The following is a 22065-nucleotide window of genomic DNA, read 5'->3' as shown; positions in this document are numbered from 1 at the left end:
GAGAAAAACGCGCAATGGAGAACACGGAACTGATAACTTTGTTTACACTCTTGAATAGCTCTTCTTCATGACGACAACCGGAAGTGTACCAACACAATGGGGCGTGTTGCGCCACCTGTGGCTCGGGTGCACAATGCACCTCACACAATAGCTCGATTTCATTGTGTGCATGTAGGATTTGATTTCTCTGGCACCCTGCTGGGACCTTCAGCTCGATTACCAACAGCAGCTCGATTTAGATGTGCATGTAAACATACTGTATGTGTCAGCCCTGTGATGACCTGGCGACTTGTCCAGGGTGTACCCCGCCTTTCGCCCGTAGTCAGCTGGGATAGGCTCCAGCTTGCCTGCGACCCTGTAGAAGGATAAAGCGGCTAGAGATAATGAGGTGAGAGATGAGACACACCCCCCCCCCCCCCTTTTTTTTTTTTTGTTGTCATTTTTGGTTTTTCCCAGAATTCAGCCTTAGTGACACACAGCAGCTTTTTCCAGGTTGACTGATGTTTACGTAATGTTATAAATAAAGCATAGCTGTTTGAAAGATTAGACCACTTCCCAAACACCATTCATTCATACAGTAATGTACAAAGCTGATGTTGAGAATGGGAACAAGAAGCACATACATGAGAAGAGATTATGCTAGATTCAAGGTATCTTAAGAAGAAGAAAAATAATTTGTCACACGCACAGTGAAATTCATCCTCTGAATTTAACCCATCTGAAGCAGCGAATACACACAAGTGAGCAATGAGCACACACACATACCCAGAGCAGTGGGCAGCTATGCTACAGTGCCCAGGGAGCAGTTGGGGGTTCATTGCCTCGCCCAAGGGCACCTCAGCCCAAGGCCACCTGCATGTCTTTTGGACTGTGGGGGAAACCAGAGCACCCGGAGGAAACCCACGCAGACACGAGGAGAACATGCAAACTCCACACAGAAAGGCCCTCGCCGGCCACGGGGCTCAAACCCAGAACCTTCTTGCTATGAGGCGACTGTGCTAACCACTACACCGCTTTTTGGTGTTTCATGGTTTGGGATGGACGGGGTTTGTTGGGGATAGTAGAACTGTCTGCTCAGGGCACCTGGGTTGAGAAGGCTCTTCGGGGGTCTTGGTTGTAAAATAGTTTGCATATTCAAGACACGGCATTTTCACAGGGGCCCAAAACTTGTGAAATGCATTAGTAATGACCGAGGAGGTTCGTTTGGCTTTGGTGTAAGTGTGCTATTTGAATGCAGATTTATTGTGTTTTAACATCTGTTTATCTGTTGTAGTGAAAGTGCCCACCTGTTTGGGAAAGACTGCCTAAATTTCAGGCCATGAGCAGTATTTAGTTTTGAAATATTAAACTTTTTTTTTTCTTTGCATGTTGTTACAAACAAGTTTTTGTACAAGTAATGAAATGCGCAGAGAGATTAAACCTCATAGTGCTCATCTGCCTAAGTGATGTTGGAAATTGTGTCTGTAACAGGGAGTGCAACTAAAATAAAACAAAGGGGTGGATTGTTGGCAGCTAGGAGTTTTGGGAGACTCAATCACCCTCCTCTAACTGACAAAGGCCATTGTGCAAGGCTGACTTGAGTGCTCCACATGGGGACATGGAGGGAGGGAGAAAAATGAAGGGCAACAGCCCATTACTCCAAAAACCAAGAGGAGGAAAGGGACGAATAGCTGTCAAGTGAGGTCATCAGTAGGGCTGGGGGGGTCTCAAATGAATACTCTGTCTGTTTAATTTTATGCACCGCAGAATTCTTTAGGTACTAATTGCTTGTGGAATTTTTTTTTTTTTGTGTGTCTAATGTGTTCCTGGTATGTCTGTCCCAGATTAACTTGTGGACCAAACATGCGTTCCATAATCATGCAGAATTTGTTTGCTTTTCTAGATCACTGTGGAAACAGAGACATGGAAGTCTCGTAATCCTACTAACTCACTGAGCAAAGCTGAGTCTTATAGGTTTTATAGTATTTAAAGCCCATCTTAATAAAGTGCTTGTTCAGCCAGTGTATAATTGTAGACATGATTGTGGCCATCAGTGTATGAAGTCATATCCGTATAGTGGAAGGTTTTTCTAAAAGTGCTGTCTGAAGACATATTTAATTTTATTTATGCAGGTACATTGCGACCAGTGCGGAGGAGCTTCTATGACCCGCGCTCAGCTCCAGGGCAGGGCTGGGTGTGGGAGTGGGAGAACGACTCGGGCACATGGACGCCATATGACACAGAAGTGGGAATCGCCATCCAGGCAGCACGCGAGCGCCAGCAACCATGGCTGGACCTGACGCCACTCGGCTTCTGCTACCTTATCGATCTACAGGGCATGACGCAGATCAACCGACAGACACAGCGCCGGCGTCGCATCCAAAGACGCTGTGACTTGGCTTATCCCCTTGTCTCAGGCCCTTTGCCTAAGCCTCATGCCTGGACGTCCAATGGGAGTGCAGCACACTCGGGGATGAGTGTGTCTGGGATCGGAGGAGGAAACGGAAGCGCATACCCTAGTGGAGCCCTTCCTGCTTCAGCGATCACTTCGCTCGGTCAGCCTTGCTCGTGTCAACAGTGCATGTTGGTCTTGGGTGTCAAAACCACAAGCATGGCACAGACTCTGGGCCGCAAAGCCATGCCTCTGCCCAGGCCGAGGAGCCCAAAAACTGCCCCGCGGGCCCACACGTACTCGCTCACTCTGCCACACAGGAACTCCACAACAGCCGGAGGGTTTGCGCACACGCTCTCCGTGCTGGACTCTGCCACGGCTGCTCTGTCTCTTTCCTCCACCCGTCCTCCTCCCCCTACTGTTCCTCCACCTCCTCCACCTTCCTCTACTCCTCATGCTACCTCTCCACCAAACCAGACATCCTCCAATGCCCTCATCTCCACAACTGCCACATGTGCTCCAACCCCTTCAGCCCGAGTCCTGGGCCCTGTGTCTTCAGCAGCCTGTGCTGCCCCAGTGCCACCCCGTGCCAGCCTGGCAGGCCTCAGCCGTCCTGCACTGCAGAGGATCGCCATGGCACAATCACGGGCACTTATTGCCTCTGGGTGAGTTTCCACAGCAACAGCTGCCCTTTACTCTATCCCTACTGCATTAATGGTATGAAGTCGATGTTAACTAGAGTACATTCTAATAAGTCATTAGGCTGAGGATGATGAGGACGAAGTTGACAGGTGATGGAGGGAATGCGTCTTGATTCTTCACTTGGCCAGTATAATAACATAAGCACTAGAGTGTAGTAGACCAGATCTGTTCTTACTTACATTACTTAAATGTTTCTCTTACACATTGACAATTTGGCTTCATTCATGCTGTGCGATCTTAAAGGGGAACCGAAGTAATTTTTAAACTTGCTTTATTTCTTAATTAACATGTTATTCAATTCAGTTTTAGTAACCTTTATATCGTGACTCGTATTGGCAACTAATTGCGATTAAATATTATACTTATCGGCCTATTCGTTTTTTAGCCATGTTGAATTTGGTTCGTTTGGTCCACGGCAGGCGTCGCTTATCCACCCGATCTTCACGAGACTTGTGCAAGACTTCGAAACGTGATGTGTCAGCCAGGTGTCAGTGCCGCCATTTTGAAAACTGTTTTCCAAACGAAATATTGCACAAAAACAAGTTTTAAATGACTATTACTGCCTACTTTTTTTCAAACTTTCCTGATTGCTATCAAAACAAACAACTTTTGGCTTGATTATATCCGCATTCGAAAGACGGCGCGCATGTCTTTTGACCGCATTGGCAGATGTTGGTCATGTTGATTTCCGCTGTACGTTTTATTTCTGTCCTACGAGGTCTCGCACAGGTCTCAACGAATCTTGTTTACAGCCATCGCTTTGACATATGGACTGATATATTACAGAGCGTATTTCAAACACTCATAACTTGCTACAGCAGCGACAAAATAGCTGTCAGAAATGCATTCCTCATCTCATCTCATCATCTCTAGCCGCTTTATCCTGTTCTACAGGGTCGCAGGCAAGCTGGAGCCTATCCCAGCTGACTATGGGCGAAAGGCGGGGTACACCCTGGACAAGTCGCCAGGTCATCACAGGGCTGACACATAGACACAGACAACCATTCACACTCACATTCACACCTACGCTCAATTTAGAGTCACCAGTTAACCTAACCTGCATGTCTTCGGACTGTGGGGGGAAACCGGAGCACCCGGAGGAAACCCACGCGGACACGGGGAGAACATGCAAACTCCACACAGAAGGGCCCTGTGGCCGGCGAGGGCCTGAACCCGGACCTTCTTGCTGTGAGGCGACAGCGCTAACTACTAACCACCCTTATTTAATAAAATGAGAAATAGAATTTTGATAATGATAAATTTGCCTTCAGTTCTCCTTTAAGCCTTAGCTTGAGTGTTATTTTGTAAATGCGAGCAGTTTCAATTAATTGGAGGCTGAAGTATAAACAAAGTACAGTACCAGTGAAAAGTCTGGACACACCTTCTAATTCAGTAGATTTTCTTTAATTTTATTAATTAAGTCACTTTATGTCTTATAATAATGATGGATGTGGTTTCTTTACTTAGTTGAGTGCTTCTTGATATTATATGGATTACTAGAGTTGTGGAATAGGGCTATTTACTGTTTTTATTATTTATTACTTACTGTTTGATGTTAAATGCATTAAGAAGGCAAGAAATTGCATTAATTTACAATTAATAGGTGTGCCTTATCAAAAGTTAAGTGTTCCAGGTGACTCTGTCATGAAGCTGGTTAAGATAATGCTAATAGTGTGCAAAGCGTCATCAAGGTAAACGCCGGCTACTTTGAAAAGAATCTCAGAAGAACACATTGGGTTTTATTCCTATCAGCCAAAAGCAGCAGTCTGAGGCTGCAGTGGGCACAAGTTCACCCAAACTGGACAGTACCCACTAGCCTCAGGTTCCTGATAGGAATTTTGGCTGATGGGAATAAAACCCAATGTGTTTTTCTGAGATTCTTTTCTGCTCACCACAGCTGTAAAGAACTGGTTATTTATTAAGTTACCATAACCTTCCTGTCAGCTCAAACCAGTCTGGACTTTCTCCTCTCTTCATGATAATTAACAGTTATTCCATGAAATCGAGTCGTACATGAGCTGATCGCCGATGAGGCGCGTAGCGCTGAGTCTGCTATGAGCCATGTACGACGAGATTGAGTGGAACAACTGTTTTATTCTATCCACATTCACTGGATTTTGAGAAACGGAGCATTTTTATTTTTTGCAGATTCGATAAATAAAAACTTTTTTTTATACCAAAAGTCCGACAAAATCATTTCCACTTGAATGTAAACAAACCGACGAAATGACAGTAGCAATTTGTGAAAAAAATTTAATAATTCTTGAAAAAAAAGATGTTCTTACCATTAAATACTATATTTTGTTGCTTTTTTTTTTTTTTGCATTTTTTGGTGTTTTCTTCTTCTTTAGGATTTTTTTTAGCAATTAGCAAACCAACTTAAAGGTGCATTATCGACTGGAGTGTGGAACCGGCGCTATTTGGTGGGGGGAGCTATATTCTTTTAGCTATTTCCGTTTCTTTTAAATACTTGAGAACAATAATTTTGTGTGTGTGTGGGCGGTATTTTTGAATAGAGTTTTTGTTTCATCCTCGGTTGGTTCAGCAACACGTGCCACCATTTTGTTTTTCTCCACTCACGGTATATGAGCTGATATCCTAGTAGTAGAGTAGCCAATTGGAGCGTTAAATTGCTCATGTCCAGTGAATGTGGATAGAATAATACGCTTTGCGCTGCTGCCACATGATTGGGTGAATGGATAATTGGTGTACAGGTATTCCTAATAAAGTGGTCAGTGAGTGTAGAATTGCATTTGATAGTCAGGCACTGAAAAGAAATGCTTTTTGTGTGTTGTATTTTGTCACTAAAGTGTGCACTTTGACTTCTTTTCACTAATTATTGAAGTATTGGCACACTGGCTGTGTTTGGGTGCATGCACTGCCATTAAGACGCACAGTTTCTTGTGCTCAGCAGTGCCCTAATAACGCATTTTCACACCTGGTTTCATTTCAAGTCTTTTTTTTTTTTTTTTTTATCTCTGTATAATCTTCAGAGAAAACAACTCCTTTCACAAGTCATGTTCTGTGCAGGGAAACCAAAAACCACGTTTCTTTCCAGCCCTTTGTTTAATGGAAAAGGCCCTAAATATACCTGTTCTAGAAGGCTACGTTGTTCTAAACTGTAATTTAGTACGTTTGATTTAACACTTGTTTAATATTTGACTATTCAGGTTTGTTGTTCAGTACTGGGATCATGATGGCAAAATTTTTACCTCGAAACCGATGCTACATTAAACACCAAAGTACTGGTACTGACAATACTCTAGTATGTAAATTTTGAAATTGATAGTGTAAAATAATATTTGAAAACTATATAGCGTGCAGCAGGAAGTGTATAATGTATAAATGCAAAAACAGACGTTTCATGAAGCGTATGGAGGAATCGGGGGTACAGCTTGAGAATTAATATGCTCAGATTTTTACGTCCAATGTGTTGTTGGTTTTTTTTTTTTTAAATAATATTTCTTTCAACTGTATGTGAATGCAACTAGTGCATGAAACTGAAATAACTAATTGGGTTTTGCTTTGACGGCTGTGATTGTGCTTTTCGTCTGATCTGCCTCTGCATGATGTAGGCTGTGTTTTCCTGCTTGGTGGTTAAAGCTGTCGCTGCATGGCCTTAAACGTGGCCGAGAGCGAGGAGTCTTTCACTTTCTTTGATGGTTATTGGTTGTCGCTTCTACGTGTCGTACCGGAAAAACATCGAAACCACAGCAGTTCTGAGATGCATGGGAAAGTAACAACTGTAGCATAATTAAGAGTTTTTAACTGATTTTAAAAGTTGATGGTGAAGCAAATCTAGCTTGGTGTTGGGTAAAGTTGAGAAAGGAGTCCCACACTCTGAAATGCAGTCATTAATAATGGATTGGTAGCTGTTGTTTTCTGTGTACGGGCATCTTAGGAGAGAATAAACACCAGACCCATGCAACTAACAGTAGCTTTTTTTTTTTTTTTATAAATGGTTTTCTTGTACTTGTAGTGTAATTGCAGTGAAATATGAAGGCTTGGTGAGGTGGGACAAGGAAATTTGCTCACTGTTTTACTACAAACAGCTACAAATCAAACAGTAAAACCGATAAAAGGATTTTTTAAAAAAAACTGTAAAGCGATCATAACAGAAAATGTAACTGTGGAAAGTGAAGAAGGACGGAGTTCTAAAATTCCTTCACAATCCTAATGTTGTACAGCTCAGCGCTCAAGGACACGTGGTTTTGTTTGTGGTTTTTTTTTTTCCCGAAAAAGAAACTTAGTTTCAGCGTTATTTTATAACTACATTTCTACCCAGTGTCCTTACTAACCCGGTCTCTTTAGCATGGAGAATAGGAAATGAAGGAAATTAAAGGGAATGTTCTCGACTGGATTTGGGAGTCTTCCATCAATGTCAACGGGTCACTCCCATTCATTAGGTTCCCCACTTGTCTCGCTCCGCTGTGCTTCTCTCCTTCCCCAGTTCCCAGGCTCTGTTCATTCTTCAGGGCCCCTGCAGCCCCATTGTGTAAGTGTGTGAGAGTATGCATGTGTGTGCACAGAGCGTATCCACAGCAACCTTTTGTCGGCAAGCGGCAGCTTGGTTTGTATTTGCAACACAATGCGGTGTGTGTGTGCGTGTCCATTTCGAAGGTGATGCTGCTGGAGGAGTTGTTTGTTTGCTGAGTGGTGTGTGTGTGTGTGTGTGTGTGTGTGTGTGTGTGTGTGTGTGTGTGTGACAGACACAGACGCTGTCCTTTAAATACAAAAGCCTATCTCAGACACTGGAACGCTTCAGACTGGAGCTGAGAAGAAATGGGAATGAAGCACAGACGAGCCAACAGACAAGCACACGCTGACTGTGGCATACTGATCAGTCACACGGAGAGGAACGTTTACTGTCAGGAAATGTCACTTTCAGTTTGGCCTGTGTGTACACTCTCTCTCACGCACCCACAACTTCATTTCAGTTTTTACATGTAGTGGAAACTTCTTAACATGGGTAATGGAAACAAACCAACCTAGAGGAAACCCCTGCATGCAAAATGTAGTTTACTAACATGAAACACCTATTTTGCATTTAAATTATTTTAAATAGTTTTTTTTTTTTTTTTTTTTGGTCTGTACAATGAGTCTCAACAGGTGCCAAGTCTTGCTCTAAACCACTAGAGAGAGCATGAGATATGCTGAATTAGCCCATGTTTACATTAGACCATATCAGCGGATCATCAGATTAACGTTTTTAAAACGATTAGTGTGCACACAGCAACACCAATACACGATTTGCGTGCACATAGCAACACCGATACACGGATACGCTCGGCTCCGCAGGCATCCTGCGCTCCAAATCACTCCGCCCTGAACAGCGAGTGCCCTCTGGAGGGTGCGCACTCCGGCCCTGCGCAGCTCGCAGAGCGCGCGAGTGAAGTGAACAAGCTGTGATTCGGGACTGAGCCGCTGTGTGTGTGATCCCAGCGCATATCACTTACCACTTGCAAGTGGAAGGATGGCAAGCCTAAAGACAATCATAACTACACAATGATCAGTATTTGCAGTATTTTCATACTTTTATACTCTTTAATGAAAGGTGATACAAGGCGGAAGTCCGCGCCGTTTTTCAGCAGTCGCGTCACATGACCAACGCCAGCGAATCAGGAAGGTGGATGTCACAGTGACGTTGTCCAATGACGACGCCAGCTAGAGCTCAGCACGGTGTATCCGCGTATTCTGAATGTTTACATAGCACCGGAGCTGACACGATCTGGATTGAATACGTGGACGCTGGCGGATTCCCGTTTCCAGGCGGTTTAATGTAAACGGACAGTGCATCCGCGAAGAAAACGAGACCGATACGGTCTAATGTAAACTTGGCCTTAGTTAGTTAGTGCTGTGTGTGTGTGTGGTGGGGGGGGCAGGTGAGAACCTGAACCCCAGCCAGTTGGACAGCACTTCCTCTCATTCTTTAGCTCTCTGTGAAGCTGCATGTTGCTGCTGATGCAGTGTTTTGTATTGTGTATTAGTTTTTAAAAGATTGGATATTTTAGTAATTTGTTTAAAGGTATTAGAGGGCTGTAGGGCTGTGTTTAAAACCTTGTTACAGCAATATATCATGATTTAATCCAATCAGAAAGTTTCTTGAAAAGCCAGTGGGCATTTCCATGATGGCTTTCCACTTGCTTTTGCTGATTTTTCTGTTTGTAGGCACCCTGGAATGATTTGACACGGCTAAGAAGGCAGCATGGACACTAAAGACGTTTTATCGCATTTGAAGAAGAGCAGTAAGGTTGCGAATATGTAATTAACAGCAGAAGATTAAAGGTTTCCCCACCTTCTGGCATTAGCATCTCTAACACTTCGCCACCCACCATTTTCATGTCCTGTAGGAGTTCTGTTGCTGTCTATTGAGATTTCACAGCACCTACGGTCTTCTGAACATTTTCGATGGGGAAAGAAATAGATCACAGTAACGCAGGTTAGACTGAATACCATCCATGCGGCTTCACGCACTTCTGGTCTATAGAAAGGAAGTCAAAATTCATTCAGCATGTCAAATTTGAAGCCAGAGTCCGCACAGTAGAGATAAGGGTCAAAGTCAAGCACACCAACTCATTTGGTAGGCCCCGCCCCCTTCTTCCAATACTAAGGTCTGGCATGTGGTCAAGGCTGGCAAGCATGTATTTTCTAATTGTATCCACACCTTCTGGGTGGCACGGTGGTGTAGTGGTTAGCTCTGTCTCCTCACAGCAAGAAGGTTCTGGGTTCGAGCCCAGTGCCTGATGGCTGACAGTCCAAAGACCTGCAGGTTAGGATAATTGCTGGCTCTAAATTGACCAGGAGTGTGAATGGTTGTTTGTCTGTGTGTCAGCCCTGTGATGACCTGGCGACTTGTCCAGGGTGTCCCCCACCTCTCACCCATAGTCGGCTGGGATAGGCTCCAGCTTGCCTGCGACCCTGCAGAACAGGATAAAGCAGCTACAGATGATGGATGGATGGATCCACATCACCTTATGATGTAGTAGAATCATGTTTTAAAAAACGCCTGATTTCTGGGGGAAGATAAAAAAAAAAAAAAATGCAGATATCAGCACGCTGTTCAAATTGGACACTAGATGGCAAAGTTTAGACGAGAAAAATGGCACATGATACTGCAGTTTAGAGACACTACGCTGTCCATGTTTTTATATTCATCGATCCTATCACTTATATTTACTTTTTCCCTTGCCACTTGTCTTATCTAGCTTGGTGATTTCGGAATCTAAATCTTGCATCCGGATTTCTTTCCTTAAACACAAACGAAATTAATTTGATTTGAATCATTTAACAGTCCTGGTAGTGAACAGAATACTGATGTCTATGGACTACTGCATGAAACTATTTAACGTAATACATTCAGTGGTTTAATATAGAAACCACACTTTTTAATATTGTTTTATTAAATATCCGAGAAATTTTGATGTAGGTTTAGGTCCCTAATGAGCAAGCTAGATATAACGTTGAAGACCGCCCAAGATTTTACAGAGCTTAACCAATCACTCCAGCCTGGAGAAAATCAGGTGTTTCTGTAATTTCGACTAAAACAAAGTACCATGCACCCATCCCAGCCTCATATCCTCTTTAGCTTAGCTTCATATTTAACCCTTTCCTGATGTACTACATTCCTGAACAAAAGTGCCTTTAGTGTGTCAATCATTCCCTATTTGACAGAAATTTGGACCCAAAGTGAGCAGTCAGGACTTGGACATGACATTACTGTAAGTCACTGGTTTATATGTATTAGTTCACTAAGAGGTTTTTTTTTTTGGTTTGTTTTTAATTTTAATATGTACTAACACTTCCATGGTCAATGACAAACAAATTTAGATGGTGTTTACATTAGACCGTGTCAGCAGATCATCAGATTAACGTTTTTAAAACGATTCGCGTGCACACAGCAACGCCAATACATGGATACGCTAATCACATGACTAATTAGACGGCACATAAGTTGAAATGTGTCAGTGCGGCTCAGCGCTTCCTCCTCAGCGGCTGCGCTCCAAATCACTCCGCCCTGAACAGCGAGTGCCCTCTGGAGGGTGCGCACTCCGGCCCTGCGCAGCTCACAGAGCGCACGAGTGAAGCGCACGAGCAGTGATTCGGGACTGAGCCGCTGTGTGTGTGATCCCAGTGCATATCGGGCATGCGCGTCACTTACCACTTGCAAGTGGAAGGATGGCAAGCCTAAAGACAATCATAACTACACAATGGGCAGTATTTGCATCTTACCATGAACAACATTAAGAATAGCAAAGCATTATATTCATACTTTTATACTCTTTAATGAAAAACAAAAAGGTGATACAAGGCGGAAACAATAGCAGGAAGTGAAGTCCGCACCGTTTTTCAGCAGTCGTGTCACATGACCAACGTGGCATGAACAACGCCAGCGAATCAGGAAGGTGGATGTCACAGTGACGTTGTCCAATGACGACGTCAGCTAGAGCTCAGCACTGCGTTTCCTCGTATCTCAATGTTTACACAGCACCGGATCAGATACGAACTGGGTTGAATACGTGGGCCCTGGCGGATTCAAGTTGTTCCGCCTGTGGAGTCGTTTCCCGGCGTTTTAATGTGAACGGACAGCGCATCCGCGACGAAAACGAGACGGATACGGTCTAATGTAAACACCACCTTAGAAACTGTGTGTGTGTGTGTACGTGTACACATGCACTTGTATATATTTCCACCACAGTAAAGTCTTCAAAGCTATAATCCCCCCCCCCCCCCCTTTTTTTTCTTTTCTAAATCTCATTAATTTCATGAGAGGAAAAAAGAGGCTGGTGAGAGAACGACTATTTATAGCTATGAAACCATGAATGATAACAGGGTCTAACTTTCCACAACATTGCATGTAATTATAAATAGATACTTTTAATAAATAAAAATTGTTAGCACTGGAAAGTTGGTGTGGTGTAAGAGGAGAAAAACGCACATTGCAAAGTAGATGCCATTACTCAATCCTATGAAATTGTACATTTACAAAATCACACAGCAAGTGTGGCTACTTTCTGTCTGGTCTCAACAGATGAACACCCAAAAACGTAATGTTTATTAGGATAATAACGGGTTATAGCTACATTTGTTCGATAACTAAACATCAGATGTGCATCATCCATTTAATAATGTCTTATTCACTGAAAGAGGTTTGCTGTGCAGTGTTATTCCAACGTTAGGCAATACACATCGTAACGGCGGCATCTAAACTAGAAGTGCGACTCTCTCTTTCAGGCGATATGATGCACAACTCCATATGTAATGCAATACAATGCAAAAATGCTACAAGTGACAATTCAGTACAGTATCATTCAATTCATTACTGAATTGATTCAGGTCAGATCCCATAAGGTTCACTTAAAATAAATTTCACATACTCCTGATGAATCCAAGGTTTGACTCTGTAAGGAACAACACTTTCAAAATAATTTTCCGCGCTCTCTATATTACATTAACAGCAATTAGCAGCCGCTCTTATCCAGAGCCATGTACAACATGCCCAGAGCAGCCTGGGGAGCAGTCGGGGTTAGGTGCTTTGCTCAAGGACACTTCAGCCATTCCTGCTGGTCTTTATTTGTCTGAGAATTGGTACTACATTTGTACTACTTTGAATCGCTCCCAGAATCTTGTGTGTGGTCGAGCGAGCACTGAAAAAACCCCACTTGTCATTAGACTTGCCTGTCGAAGCCTTGTGCCACCTTTGTAGGTGTGTAGCAAGGTTTGTCATGCTGCTACTGGATATTATAGCAAACTGTTGCAGTGTTTGTGGATAGCAGTGCTTTTTGTCTAGACATCCTGCTGAGCTTTTGTTGAATCTGAAGTACAGTACTGTGCAAAAGTCTTAGGCACCCCCCCCCCTCCTTTTTTTTTCTTCTTCATACAAACTTTTTTTTTTTAATAGATTTCTATTTTATGACTTCTACATTGAGTCGAGACAGAAACATTTTAGAGCCCAAACATTTGTTTTCCAGCACAAAATTAAATCTCATCTCATTATCTGTAGCCGCTTTATCCTGTTCTACAGGGTCGCAGGCAAGCTGGAGCCTATCCCAGCTGACTACGGGCGAAAGGCGGGGTACACCCTGGACAAGTCGCCAGGTCATCACAGGGCTGACACACAGACAACCATTCACACTCACATTCACACCTACGGTCAATTTAGAGTCACCAGTTAACCTAACCTGCATGTCTTTGGACTGTGGGGGAAACCGGAGCACCCGGAGGAAACCCACGCGGACACGGGGAGAACATGCAAACTCCACACAGAAAGGCCCTCGCCGGCCACGGGGCTCGAACCCAGACCTTCTTGCTGTGAGGCGACAGCGCTAACCACTACACCACCGTGCCGCCACAAAATTAAATGCTACAGGAAAAAAAATTGTATCTGAGCAGCATATTACATCAGCGAGCACTTTTTCAGATTAAAAAAAAAAAAACATAATGAAGGCTGCTGGGTTTTGCTGCAAAATGAAGAAGCAAGTGTGACAAAGTGTCCAGAAGAACTGGGGCTGCTTCTGCAAGATGCTCAGTAAAACCTACAGCTCGAGACTTTTTTTTTTTTTTAAAAGCAAAGGGTCGTCTCACACCAAATATTGACTTTGTTTAATTTATTACCGCTTGCTGCTGTTTTATAGGATTTTTTGTTTGTTTGTTGTTTTTAAACATTGAAACATTTTATTTCATTATTTAAGGCATTTTTGGTCCACAGTATTTCTTTACATGTGCCTAAGACTTTTGCACAGTGCTGTATTTCCAAATTTTTTGTTTTTATTTAATGCTTAATATTCTCTCTCTCGCTGTGTTTCCACTAACCTGCTTAATGCGCAATTTGAAATAAATAACATGCCACAAAATGAGTAATGGAAACATGTAAAAACTCATCACAAAAATGTTTTTACACTCACATGAGGTGATTTTTCAAGACAACTCAATAAAAGAATATTTTACAAAATTGAAACGGAAACACATTTTTTTGTTTCAGTCATGCCTCTTTTCCACCAAATCAGTTCCAGGGCTGGTTCGGGGCCAGTGCTGGTGCTGGTTCACAATTTGTTCAACTTGCAAGCCAGCTGAGAACCAGTTTGCTTTTCCATAGCTCGCGGTGCTAAGGGAAACCACGTCAGTTACGTCGCTGTATACGTCAGTTACGTCGCTACGTTTGCATAAACCTTGGTGCGAATATCGAAGCAAAAACAACATGGAAACAGCAGCAACAATAATAATAATGGATGACATCGCGTTTGTACAGCTGCTGCTTCTCGTCGCTTAAAAATGGTGATCTTTCGCGGTCTTGTTATTGTTGTTGGTCTTAACAACTCCGCCCCCCCCCCGCTGACGTAAGCGGTTCTTTCCCCTGGCCCAGCAGAGAGTTGGTGCTAGCCTGGAACCGGTTTTTCTGGCCCCAGAGCCGGTTCTTTGTCAGTGGAAACAGAAAACCCGGTTCCAAACTAAGCACTGGCCCCGAACTAGCCCTGGAACTGCTTTGGTGGAAAAGGGGCATCACATGACATGAAGAGCAAATAGAAGAGCTAGCTTTCTGAAAAAAGGACTAAGAGGAGAAAACTCAACTTTAATAACCCAGCATAACATCACTCAATGGAAACCATTCGCAATTGTTTTGTCACCTTCCCCCCCTTTTAGTATTTTTAATTTTAATTTTTTTTTTTTTTTAATACACGACTACTATTTTGCCCAACACTGCAATGAAAACCCGATTTTTCTCTCTGCCTCTCCTTGTTCAAACTGGGTCTAGTGGTTATAAAACGATGGGACTGTATCAGAGACTGTTGGAACGATTTTCTGATTCTGATTTTTCCTTTTTTTTTTTTTTTTTTTTACCACTCCTAAACTGAAGCCTGTTCTTGGCATGCTGGTCTTAAAACGTATGAAAAGCCATATCGGCTGTTCCAGGATTCCCTATTGGACAGTCCATATTGACTTGTGTATATATATATATTTTTTTCATTCAGAGAGATGAGGCATGGTCTCTATAAATAAGCAAGTTTGAAAAATCAGCCACATGTTAATGAGTCAAAAATGTCTTTCTGCTTAATTAGTTAATCTCCCTATATTAGAGTACATAAGACATATTGTAAGACCAGTTGTAAAGATTAGTCTGACTGCTGCATAACAGCAAACCATAACACTGCAAAAAATGATCTCCTCTTGTTGAGAGGAAATATCTTTAATATGGGTGAATTTATCTATTATTTCTTATTAGAAGTTTACTAGAACTCAAATATAAGATTATTTAGCTTACTTTGAGACGCTTTTACTAATTTCAAGCCTTAAATTTTCTTATTCTATTGGCAGATTTTGCTTCTTTCTAGAATTGAATGCTTAAAATGAGAAATTATCTGCCAATAGAATAAGAAAATTTAAGGCTTGAAATGAGTAAAAGCGTCTCTAAGTAAGCTAAATAATCTTGTATTTGAGTTCTAGTAAACTTCTAATAAGAAATAATAGATAAATTCACCCATATTAAAGATATTTTCTCTCAAAAAGAGATCATTTTTTGCAGTGTGCATGTTGTGTGTCCATTGCTCAGATACATCAGTTGACGGACCTGACGGATTGACTTACATGACTGTTACTCAGCCTTGTGCAAGTTTTGACCTTTTGTGGAATTTCACATGAATCCTAACCTAGCACTATTGTTGATATAAATTTCATGTTTAAGGCCACGTACACACGTAGCCGGGTATTTTTAAAACCGAACATTTCCCCCCCGTTTATAAAAATGTTTTATCCACACCACCTCGTCTTCGAAAAAAATCCCTTCCACACATAACCGAACATCTGCGTTTTCAATCACATTCGTAAGCATTCCAAACCTGTAGATGGCATTATTTCCCCAAATCCTACCCCCTAATCACATCAGAATAGCCCTCTGTTGGCGTCACTTCCGCCTAAACATAAAACATGGCGCCAAGCTCGTTCGTCTGGACAGACTCGGAGACAGAATTGCTTCTAAACACAATTTTGGAGTATAAACTTCAAAAGACGCAAGAAAACGTTGATTGGGAATCTTGTCAAAGCAAATATGTGGACATATTGACCCTGTTTTTGGAGCAGTAGTTGGGCTTCTAAAATTAAACATGTAAATAGCACCTGCACAATAATTAATGCTTTCAAGGCACTACTCCGATCCATTACTCTTTGTCCATGCTTAATCTGGCTTCTGCAGTAAACAAAGGTCGCACGTTTGACGTCCGGGCAGATTTGTTGTCATTTTTTTGGCGCAGATTGTGACGTTCTAAAACGCAAAACTCCGGTTATCTCTGCCTACACGAAAAGTAGGGGTGGCACGGTTCACAAAAGTCGCGGTTCGGTACGTATTGCGGTTTGAGGTCTGCGGTTCGGTACGTATTGCGGTTTTTTTTTTTAAATCTTAAGTACTCTGTATTTGGGCATATAGCCTACTATTTACCTTAAGTAAACATAGTTTAGGATACAGCATTTAAGAGAGGTTAAAATTATAGTTACAATGAAATAATCATGCACAAACTGAGTTTGAGTTGACATAAGCACATTTTATGAACAATCTCTGATGAAAAGCCAGGTAGTATTTTGAAACAGCAAGAGGGAAGACATGGATGATTTCAACAGCTTTTTTATTTACTACAGTATTTATACAAAGTGTCAGGAGTGTTTGCTGCCATGTTGTGGCATCTAGAGGAACCAGGTGTCTTTTGTCACATACAGAGTTTTCATAATTGGAAGAAATAAAAATGAGTTCTTAAAGTTTACTTTTGAACAGATGTGTGTGTTAAAACTTAAACTTTTATGTGGCGACCAACCAACCACCTATACACAAAAAACGAATCAAAAACTCTTCTAATCCCTGAGAGTGAGGATGTATTTTTTCACTTGAAATTAAAGTGCAGTGTTTTGAAACGTATGGCTCCGCTGTCACTTCAATTCTAATCGCGCGAAAGAGAACCACGTGGTTTCATACGGGCATTCGGCTTTTTTTTTTTGGCGAACGTCTTAAATAGGGGTACCGCGGTTTATATGCGTATTGCACCGCAACAGGTGTATCGTACGGTTTGTTTTTTTTCCCATAACCGTGCCAAGCCTAACGAAAAGGCATAGGGGAGAGCGGGGTAAGATGAGCCACCTCCTGTTTCTAAGAAACAGTAAACAAATGTGACCGTGTGACCACATTCAAAGGGGGGCGGGACCATTTACTTACACTTGTGGAGAGGAGCACCACATGTCAAACTAGGTGAGGGAGATATTTATAAAAATGTGTTTTTGTGCTTTCTAAGTCAATTCCATGTTTGTCCACAGTGAAGATGATTTAGAGAAGACAAAAGTAGAATAATATTTAGACACATTAGGGTTAAGTTAGTGGCTTTCTAAGCTATGATATGAATGCTAATAAAAATAATTTTGATTAGCCTAATCCCCTTTATTAGCATTTTTCTACAAAATGGTGGCCACGGGGTAAGATGAGCCATTAGATGTGGGGCAAGTTGAGCCACTGGCTCAACTTACCCCATTGGTGGCTGAGCTTACCCAATATGGATGACACTTAAGTTTTCACATTTACTGGTCATATATGACGACAACAACAAATAAACAAATAAATAATATGTTAATATAAATAATGTGTTTAAAAGGTTTTTAATAAATAAAATAATGCCCTCTGTTATTACAGGTGTGCATGATGCCACACTCATACAAAAGAAAAACAGACAGGGCCGCACAGTCCCGTGCAGTTTTGGAGAGAGCCGCAGAGGAAGTCAGGAAAGGCAGGCCTATTCGGGCTGTGGCGAGGGATATGCATTTGGACAGGATGACTCTGACTAGGTTCATTGAAAAGATAAAGAATGGAGAGGTAGAGACCAAGTTGGTGAAAGTGCATTACTTCATTGGCCAGATAATCAAATTGGATGTCTTCGAAATAGAGGCAAGATTTCTCAAAAGAAGCCGGTCATGCCATGGCTCTGCAAGAAAGCCAACCTTTGTCTTCAAAGAGAAAGATGAGGCTGTCCTGTCAAGACAGGATATTGTGAAAAAATTGCCCGCCCCTTTACTGTTGGGGGGACAGCACGGAGGGAGAGGCAAATGGTGTTCCCTTGCAATTTGAACGCTTGGAACATTGAATAATGATGAAATGATTGAATGATTGATGGAATGATTGCTGCATGTTTTAGCAATGTTTTAACCTACTGAAAGAAATAAGATTTTTGGCACTGCTGTACTGTTTTAGTAATTTCTATAATATAGTATATCTCTCATTCCCTCTCTAACCATCCCTCTTTCTATCTATCTATGCATATCTCTCTCTCTATCCATCTATCTATCCCTCCCTATCCCATCTCGTTCTATCACCTCTCTCTTCATCTCCCCTTCTCTATGCAACGGCCCTATCCCCCACTTGATTGACTTGACTTGATTCATTGATTGCACTTCAAATAATAAAAGTTGTTTACTTTGTTAACCTACCATGTTTTGTGTTGGCTCAATTTACCCCACACAGTGGCTCATCTTACCCCGTGCATGGGGTAAGTTGAGCCACTTGACATTTTTTTTTCAAGAGGTAATATCACTCTAACCATAAGAGCTTATCAATTATTTTTTGCTCAGATAGTAACAGTACACTTTGAAATTTGGTATGGTGTGTAGACTGGAAGCAAAAATGGCTTTAAAATGTAGTTATGATGAAAAATGTAAAAAGTGGCTCATCTTACCCCGCTCTCCCCTACACGGAGTTTTCAAAAATCTTCACTTTGCCCGGAGTTTTTTTAAATATTCATTTTTGATGTGTTTTCATGTGGATGACAGGCCAAAACGTAGAAAAATATCTTCGATTTATCAGATACCCGGCTACGTGTGGACGGGGTCTCAGTCGTAAGTATTTGTCTGAATGCTTCATCAGAGGACATGGTTCTGAGAATTGTCACATCACTTGTGCTTGAGTGACTCATTCTGTTTTTCGATGCACTCTGCGTGTCCACCTGTCCACGAAGTGACATTTCAAAAGGTGTCAGAAAGTAAACAGGATTATGGCTTGTCATGAGTCCAGTGAGCAACCGAGTGTGATTTGGGATTGTCATCAGTTCAGCCAGGCCCTGATGCTCATTTCCCTTCTGCTCGTTCCACCTGGTGTTTTTTATTTTTCCTCTTTACCGTCTGGTAGTGAGATGTGCTCGGTGTTCAGGTGTCACTAGGTGACTGTGTGCTTATGTCTGCTCGCCATATGGGTTTTGTGTTAATACGGCTAAGATTAGCCAGCAGCAAACGTGACTGAGGGTTTACAGTTTGTCTCTTGCCCTTTTACCCCTCCTTTTCACCCTCTGTAATTATCCCCCACCCAAACGAAGTTTGGCGGGGGATATAGAAACGGCTTCTGGCTGTCCGTCTTTCCGGTCACGTTTTTGTTTCTGGGCCATACCTTTAAAACCACTGAAGATATCTTCATGAAACTTTGTATACATGTCGAGCAACATGTGAACTGGTGCATTTTGCTATTTTAGATTTTTTTTTGGGGGGAAAAAGGTATTTTTCAAAGTTTTACATGGAAAAAAAATTTGATTTTGACTTAATTTCTAAGAGCAATGTTTTGTTTCTGGAGCATATATCCAAAACTATTCATGGTACGGATTTGAAACTTGGTATGCATGTTAACAAGGTGATGTAGATGTGCCTTTTCATACTAAGAAATTTGAGAAATTTTAATTTTTCATGTTTCCATGGAAACTATTTCAGACTTAGTCTCTCAGGTTAGTCTTAGGTGTAGGTTTTGTTTCCGGAGCAGAACTTTGAAAACTGAGTGGTATGGTCTTGAAAGTTGGTATATGTGTTGATGAAGTAATGTATATGTGCCTTTTTGATACTAAGAAATGTGAGAAATGTAAATTTTTAGCTCACCTGGACCAAAGGTCCGATGGGTTTATGCCATGGGCTGCTGAGTTCAGTGTAAAGAGGTAGGGTTGGTTACCTGCAGCACAACTTGAAAAATGTGACATATCTTGAAACTTGGTGTGTGTATATACACACACATATATATATATATATATATATATATATATATATATATATACATATATACACATTTTTATATATATATATATATATATATATATATATATATATATATATAATAAGTGATTCCACGCTTATGGGTATTATATATAGTGATTCCACGCTTATAGGTACTGAAATGGGGACATGAACTTATTTTTAAAAATTCACCTAAAACCATTTCTTTTTTTTTTTTACCATCAGGTCACAAAACATGTAATCTTTAATGAATGATATGTTAAAAGATAACTTTAATTTTCTGAGATGTAATAAAAACATATTTATATTCCAAAGTCAGAACGTAACAGAAGTGTTGTGGACATATATATTCTCAATTTTAACAATGTAGAATTACTTTTTGAAACATAGGAAGGTGATGTTTTAGCAAATATAATTAATAAACATGTGTAGCAGAATAAACATACACATTCTTTCAATAAGATTAACATGGTATAGAGCTAGATTGTAATTAATTTGTAACAGACGCGAGATGGACAATCGTAACAGAAGTAATGGAACAGACATCATTTTGGAACTCATAGGCTTGACTTTGGCATATAAATATGTTTTTATTACATCTCAGAAAATTAGTTATCTTTTAACATATCATTCATTAAAGATTACATGTTTTGTGACCTGATGGTAAAAAAAGAAATGGTTTTAGGTGAATAAGTTCATGTCCCCATTTCAGTGTGTGTGTATGTATGTGTGTGTGTGTGTGTGTGTATGTGTGTATATATATATATATATAAGAGAGAGAGAGGGCGGTTTTGTTTCTTTTAAAAACACCACCACATCTAACACATATTCACACACGGCAAGTAGTTTTTCAAGGCTTCCTTTTGGTTTGTCATTGTGTACATGCACACATTGTGACAAATCTTTCTCTCTCTTGCGCGCGCACACAGTGAAGTGTACATATATTCTGCATTGTAGTATATAGAGTCTTGTTTTTTGTGATTTTACTGTAGCATTGTACCTGTTTAATTGTGCCTTGCTCTGTTTTTGCCACTCTCATTCAGGATTCTAGAAGATTCAGTGCTGTTACGCATTGTTTTCTACAAGATGACATGCCTACATATGAAATAATTGGTGAATATGTAGTAATTAAAAAGCATTAAACAAATCAAATTATCAGGACCATTTCAGAATTGTTTATTTTCTTTTACACAATTTAAAAAGTTTGGCTAAAGTTTAATTGGTGCTGTAAGTGAATTAATAGGTCAGTTTGAAACTTAGGCTTTCCATCCAGGTATCTGGGTGCAACATTACATCAGGATGATCTGTAATAGTTCTGAAGTTATATCTGGCAATGTCTTTTACTTGATGTACAATACTAGTCACAAGTTTGGACACATTCACTCATTTCATAGGTTTTTCTCTATTTTGACTATTTTCTACATTGTAGAACAAACCTGGAGACATCAAAACTATGAAATAAAACACACATGGAATTATGTGATAAACAAAAAAAGTAAAGAGAAACAACAGTCCATCATTACTTTAAGACATGAAGTGTCCCTTTTTTTTAATGAATAAAAATAAAGAAAAACACATTGAAGTAGGTGTGTCCATACTTTTTGACTGGTACTGTACAATTTTTCTTTACTTAGTTGAGCACTTCTTGATATAATATGGATTACTACATTTGTGGAATAGGGCTATTTACTGTTTTTATTATTTACTGTTTGATCTCAAACACAGTAAGAAGGCAAGAAATTGCACTAATTAACTTTTGACGAGGCACAACTGTTAATTGAAAAGCATTCCAGGTGACTACCTCATGAAGCTGGTTAAGATAACGCCAATAGTGTGCAAAGCGTCAAGGTAAACGCTGGCTACTTTGAAGAATCTAAAATAGGAAACGCGTTTTTTTTTTTCACACTATTTTTGATTAGCACAATTCCATAAATATTCCATGTGTTATTTCATAGTTTTAATGTCTTCTGTGGTGTTCCGTAATG

General features: G+C 40.9%; 1 protein-coding gene across 1 annotated transcript in view; it reads left to right on the top strand.

Annotated features, from left to right (window-relative positions):
- Positions 1 to 22065, top strand: part of dtx4a (deltex 4, E3 ubiquitin ligase a) — a 40168-nt gene that overhangs the window by 5583 nt on the left and 12520 nt on the right. The window contains exon 3 of the mRNA XM_060934074.1: positions 2112 to 3036. Within this exon, the coding sequence (XP_060790057.1) occupies positions 2112 to 3036 (925 nt within the window). The remainder of the gene's footprint in view (positions 1 to 2111; positions 3037 to 22065) is intronic.

This window comes from Neoarius graeffei, chromosome 1, assembly GCF_027579695.1.
Source record: "Neoarius graeffei isolate fNeoGra1 chromosome 1, fNeoGra1.pri, whole genome shotgun sequence".
NCBI lineage: Eukaryota > Metazoa > Chordata > Actinopteri > Siluriformes > Ariidae > Neoarius > Neoarius graeffei.
This window is presented reverse-complemented; position numbering and strand designations above follow the sequence as displayed.